General features: G+C 34.7%; 1 protein-coding gene across 1 annotated transcript; it reads right to left on the reverse strand.

The window, feature by feature from the left end:
• Window positions 1-4,463: 4,463 nt before the first annotated feature.
• LOC131073149 (polyubiquitin) lies at window positions 4,464-6,014 on the reverse strand. The gene has a single exon (XM_059217917.1). The coding sequence runs from the start codon at window positions 5,814-5,816 to the stop codon at window positions 4,716-4,718; it is 1,101 nt and encodes a 366-aa protein (XP_059073900.1). The 5' UTR covers window positions 5,817-6,014; the 3' UTR covers window positions 4,464-4,715.
• Between the last annotated feature and the right edge of the window lie 680 nt (window positions 6,015-6,694).

A 6,694-nucleotide genomic window follows, 5' to 3' on the forward strand; every position in this document is an offset into this window, starting at 1 on the left:
TTTGAATCTTTCACTTTTGTCCCTTGATTTAAGATGATGAAAATAAATAAGATTGAACCATCTATGAAGGATTAGGAACACAACCCAACAAATCTACATTAAAAGATTTCCTCTCCTACACCAACCTCTTTCATAATCCTCACATCTAAAGAAACCCTTTTTCTATAGAACAATTCCCACCCACTAAAGGGGGATCTCCAACACCTTCATTTTCTACCATTTTATTGAAGTACATCAGCATTCTTTGTTAAAAACGCCTCTTCATTTTCTTGAGGTAGATAAAACTTATATTTTTTCCTTATTCTCCATAAATTTTGCTTCCTCCTATTGACCTAGCAAGTGACAACAAAGTGGACAAATTTGCAGCACAACTACCTAAGGCATCCTCATACTCATTCCACTACCCCCCAATCTCCATACCTTTATGACAAAGTGACCAAAGTCGAAGGCTCCTTATCCACACGTGCATTCATACAATAGGCATTTATTGATTTTGATCACCACATCAAAAATTATGAATTGATTAAAAACTAGTACCTTGTAACCTAGAGGAGGTTTAAGGGATAAGCTGATAGGATATCAAAAGTAAAAATTAAATGTTAAATGTATGAAATTTTAAGAGTATGCGATAAATTGTCTTGATAGCTTCTAGATTTAAATGTGTAAGCCAATTCTTCCTACAGAACGTGATTTCTCTTTACAAGTTTATTCATCTTGGTGATGGTATTAGATAAAGGAGTTTGCTGACCAATTTAATTTGGAGAAATATAAATCTATTGATCAAATGGAAGGAGATATGATTATTGAGAGCTATAATAAGTTTATTATGCTATAAAAAATAAATAAAAGAAATCTATTCAATGGAATGATATATAGTAAAATATCCAAATAAAAAAGAGTATTTGTATTAATTCATATATTATTGGGTACATTTCCTTATATACAGGATAACAAGAAGATCATGAAAGAGATAATTATATGTGATGACTACCACAACTGAATGGAAAGAAATGATTAGTAAATATATGCATGTTTTATCCGATGAATGGAAAAATCTCTAATTTAAGGCATATACAAATAATGATCTCTATGAAAAATGTTTGATATGTCAAGGAATAGAAGACAAAAATAAACCCTGCTAAAATTATAGTAAAACTAATAGCTGTAAAATTTCTACCATATGATTTGGGGCAAAACATAAATCATAGAAAATAAATTCTTGATGTGACCTAAAGTGATAATATTTCAAGCATTCAACTATACAAATTATTGCTATCTAATGTGTTTGTAATAACAGGGTTGCTAAACGTCGCGATCATTCTAGGAACGCCTCTCGTCATGTTGTCGGAGGTACTTAAATATTCTGTCTACTCCAATTTTGATTAATATTCGAAATTTAAACTAAATTAACATAAATAAAGTGACAGTAGTTAAGGAATTCCATAGCAGGGATGAAACAGCAGGTAATCTTGCAAGCCAAGCAAGAAATGAAAAGAAAACTAAATTATGTTTAGACCAGAGCTCGTGTTTGCTTTGGGTGCTCACTTTCGCCCAGATAATCTTCTTACTCAAAACCGAAGAAATCCCATGGAATTTAAAGTAAATTCAACGGGTAGAATACCGAACATAAATACAATTGTATGACTTAGTCATCGGGTTCATTTTGATCATTTATTCCCCTCGGCATTTTCTATAGTTTTCCGCAGGAAAAGCATCAACATCGTTTCAGAAACGAAAAGAATATGTGTGAAGTTGTGAACAGAAGTATTCAAATGATGAAATTGCCGGCGTGAGGAATTGAATATAGTGGGCACCATCATTTCTGACAAAATTTGTCAACCAAACTTTACGGTAACGGAAAAATATTCGGGATAAAAAAGGAGTTTACCTGGCACCATATTCGACTTTTTCGCCAGCTGGCTCGTTAAAACTGTTGAACAATCTGCAGGGAACACAGACACGGTTACGGATATTATTCTTTTAAACGAAGCAAAATCATTGTTTACCTATTTTCCTGCACATTATTTCCTGTACACTTTTTTTCAGGCGTGAGACATCTTTTCGGGAAAGAAGTAATGTGGCAAGTCCACAATAATCTGAACACGGACACGCTTACGGATAGTATTCTTTTTAAAGGAAGCAAAATCATTGTTTATCTATTTTCCGGCACATTATTTCCGACACAGTATGTGAAACAATTTTTCTGAGAAGTAGTGTGACAAATCCACAATAAACAAAAGCCTATGGACTAATTAGCCATAACCATAGAACCTCATCCTCTTAAAATTCCAATAGCTTACACCAGATGGGATCCTATCAACACACTCCTTAAATCAAAACCTAATTTCCTTTTTCTTAGGAAGATCCAGTTTTACCAAAAAACATTAGAACCGTCGAAGAAGGTCCTAACACAAGCGTCATGTTTCAGAAAGGAGATCAGAAAGAATCTATTCATTAGAGTCCAGATTTCAACTTGGCAAGCCGGTTTCAATTACCTCTGAGTCCAACTTTTAACCACATCAATATAACGCTTACTACCTAAAAGCTTTCTAATAAGAGCATTTTACAGCTTAGAAGATCTTTCTATCACCTAAATCAAGAACCCTAAGATGGATGATATTCGATCCATAACTACTTCCAAGCAGAAAGATAGATCAAGTTTGGAGTAAGATTTACCTTTAATTGTGTCTACCCAAAATCTCTGATATTCTCCATGGCTCAAAAGTTTCATCCTTTCGGTTTCCTCGATTCCCCCATGATCTGAAACGTCACACCTCTTATATCCTCCCCTAATACAAACATAAAGCCCTAAAAATACAAAATACCAACATTGTCATGATCAGAGAGAAGGGGATGATCACGATGCCCGTCCCACTCAGATCCTTTACCATACCGACAACCTCATCTTTCTTTCCACTGTCAGTATAAAAGCCCGAGCATTAACTTGAGAATTAGAGGTGAGCTCGTGCTCAGCCACAACGCAGGGAAAGAGAAATCCCTGTTTCAACCCTTGCAATGAACCAGAGCTCACAGTTTTCCCCTGTTTGACAAAAACTCAATCCGAGGAAGAAACGTTCTTATTACCAGTTTGAGGGCACATTTGCTGCTACCAAAGGGCTTGCCACACAACATTTGTGTAAGGTCGATCGACCTTTTTTCCTCCAATCTTCCTAGGCATCCTCAAAACTTGGGGATGGAGAAATCTCACTTGCTTCCCCCGCTTGGTGACATTTTCAAAATGTTTTGAATAACATCAGAGGTTCTAGGATTTTCTATAATCTAATGAAGTTTTTAATATGGTAATCTTCACAATATAGTGAATCTCTGGTTCTTGACATTTGCAACACACTATTTTCTAAAACTACAGTCATTTTTTATGAATTCTTCTGTAACTTTAGGGGTAAACCATTCCATTCATCATTTTCCTCCCCTTCTGTATCTTCCTAGCCATCCTGAAAGCTTAGCCATGGAGAAACCCTACTTGGTTTCCTACACAGAGTTTTCCCTCTCGCTTGCATTTTCAAAATGTTGAATATCACCAAATGTTTAATGATTCTTCATATCTTTATCTTCAGAATCTAATGGGATTTTTCATATGATAATATTCACAATAAAAAGAAATTCGGGTTCTTGATATTTGCAACATACTATTTTCTATTACTAAAACTACAACATTACTTTGATGAGATTTTCTGTTACTTCAGGAATAACCAAGAATTGGCATTGTCATGATTGCTCTATAATTTGTAAATCTGTTTTGCAGGAATATGGATTCAGAAGTCTAAATCATAGCTGCTATGGGGAATCGTTATCAAAAAATGAAGTAGATAACACTAATGATCAAATCAATTCAGGTTTCCGAAAGGTTATGACGGTACCTTACAGAGGGAATCTTTCAGCAAGCTCTGATCAACGAACACCATACATCTATGCCCTTCATGTTTCAGGACTACGCAGGAATTTGGATTCAGAAGTCTAAATCATAGCTACTATGGCCTCAGCAAATGAAGTAGATAGAACTAATGATTTAATCAATTCAGGTTTCTGAAAGGATATGGCGGTACCTTGCAGAGGGAATCTTTCAGCAAGTTCTGATCAACGAACAGCATACTTAATGTGGAATTTCGACATTGTACCCAAGTTTGCTTGGGGGAAATCAAAATTTGTGCGAGTCTTAGGATGAACCACGAACATTTTCATAGGCAAAAGAATCTGATCAACATAAGGAAATCTTTTACCAAAAACATTTTAATGCACAAATTCTTCTTGTTTTTATGTGGATAAACTGGTGTCTTATAAAATATGTGAGACAAACAATCCCTATATGAAACGGTTGCATTTAAATCTACTTTCCTAAAACTCTCAGAATATGAATTGATAAATATTTGAATATGCAATGACTTCAATGTCTTTTCCAGGGAATGCTGAGTGCCTCAGGTTTTGCAAAATAAAAGAGATAGCTATTGAGGAACGAATTTCTATGAAAATTATCAAGTGTTGTACAGAGAAAACATGAACCCCAAAACAAATCTGTGACAAGTAGTTTCAAATTTCATGGCCTAGGCAGCTTAGCATATATCATTTGAAAGATCGTCTGTGCACTGTGAAATGATATAAACTTTCAACCAAAATTATTGAAGTGTAACTTTCAAGATTAAAAGATATCCTACAACTAAAATCCACCAGGATGATGCAAGACAAATTATCTCCTAGATCTAACTTCCACCGCGGAGCCGAGGGACAAGTTCCAGAATGAAATCCTTCTGAATGCCGTAATCAGCAAGTGTCTTCCAATCTTCCAGCTGCTTTCGAGCAAAATACAGTTTCTGTTCCTCTGCAGGAATTCCCTCTTTATCCTCAATTTTAGACTTGACATTGTTGATTGTATATGAGCTTTCAACTTCAAGAGTAATTATCTTTTCTGTTAAGGTCTTTACAAAAATCTGCATGCCACCACGGCGGATAACAAGGTTAAGCGTGGATTTTTTCTCAATTTTGTAATCAGCCAGAGTTCTTTCATCCTGCAATTGAAATCCATCATAGGTCAAAATCTGTTTGTCTGGAGAAATCCCTTCCTTATCTTGAATCTTGGCCTTCACAGTTTCTATTGTGTCTGAGCTCTCAACTGCAAGTGTGATGGTCTTACCATTCAAAACCTTAACAAATATATGCATTCCAGCACGGAGGTGAAGGACTAGGTTTACAGTGGAGTCCTCCTGAATGTTGTAATCAGCAACTGTCTTCTCATCTTCCAGCTCCTTTCCAACAAAATTCAGTTTCTGCTGATCTGTAAAAATGCCCTGCTTATCTTCAATCTTTTGCTTCACATTGTCAATTGTATCTGAGCTCTCAACCTCAATAGTAATTATTTTACCAGTCAAAGTCTTCACAGAGATTTGCATACCTCCATGAAGGCAGAGAACCAAGTGAAGAGTGGATTCTTTCTGGATGTTATATTCAGCCAGAGTCCTCTCATTATGTAATATCTTGCCAGAAAAGATCAGTCTCTGTTGATCTGGAGGAATACCCTCGTTATCATAAATCTTTGCCTTAACATTACCAATAGTGTGACAAGCCTCAACCTCCAGGGTGATAATTATGCCGCTCAAAGCCTTGACAAAGATTTGCATCCCTCCCATCAGATGAACAGCGGATTCCTTTTTAATGATGTAATCAGCAATTCTGCTGCAATCTTCCAATTGATTTCCAGCAAATATCAATCTTTGTTGATCAGGGTGAATGCTTTCTCTGTCTTGAATCTTGGCTTTACCATTGTCAATTCTATTTCTAGTCAATTTTTTCACAGATATCTCCATGGTGGAAGAAGATTGAACAGGAAAACAATTAATAATCCAGGGCAAGAAATTCTTGGCGGAATGAAATTCGCTTCTGTAATTTGCTTGGAACTATCCTGTTTCCATGGCTTGCTCTACAATGTATTTTGTAATGTTTCTTTGGCCTCGTCAACAGATGCAGGGTATATTTGGAACTTGATTTTTTACCTTTATAAATCAATCACAAGCTAGAATTATGATGACATTTTGAATCTTGAAGAGAGATATTATATCATTTAAATAAACAAATTCAGGTTACATAAATAAATTTAACATAGAAAGTATGGAATATAGTTCGATCAATAAAAATAATAAATATTATAATTTAATGATAAAAATAAGATATTTGATTTTAAAATTGATGATGGTTAAAAGATGTTGATTTACATAGAATTGATTTTCTCTTTTCTAAAATTTATGTTCTTATTATGTATTGCTTTAGATTCTATGTAGATTTAGAATATTATATGGTTAAATCATGAGCATTGTGTGATCAATTCTAAGTGGTGAAAGAAATGATCTTTGGCGCATGGATTTGGACTGACAAAAAAACTAGCTTTTGTAAACTATTTATTTTAATATTTAATGATATTGTAAGAGTTATGATTTTTATATATACTTGAGGGGAATCTATTTGATCATTATAGTTAGAGTTTTCCTAAACTATTCATTTTAAATATCTAATGAGATTGTAAGGGTTATAATTTTTATATATACTTGAGGGGAATCTATTTTATCATTATAGTTGAGCTCTCCTAGGCAAGACCGCATATGGTTTGGCTTTGTGGCTTTCCACAAATATTCAAAGACATGTACAACTGTGCAAATTGAAGTTCTTTGTCCCTTGAAAAATTGAAGTG

The sequence above is a fragment of the Cryptomeria japonica genome, chromosome 1, assembly GCF_030272615.1.
Source record: "Cryptomeria japonica chromosome 1, Sugi_1.0, whole genome shotgun sequence".
In the NCBI taxonomy this organism is placed as follows: Eukaryota; Viridiplantae; Streptophyta; class Pinopsida; order Cupressales; family Cupressaceae; genus Cryptomeria; species Cryptomeria japonica.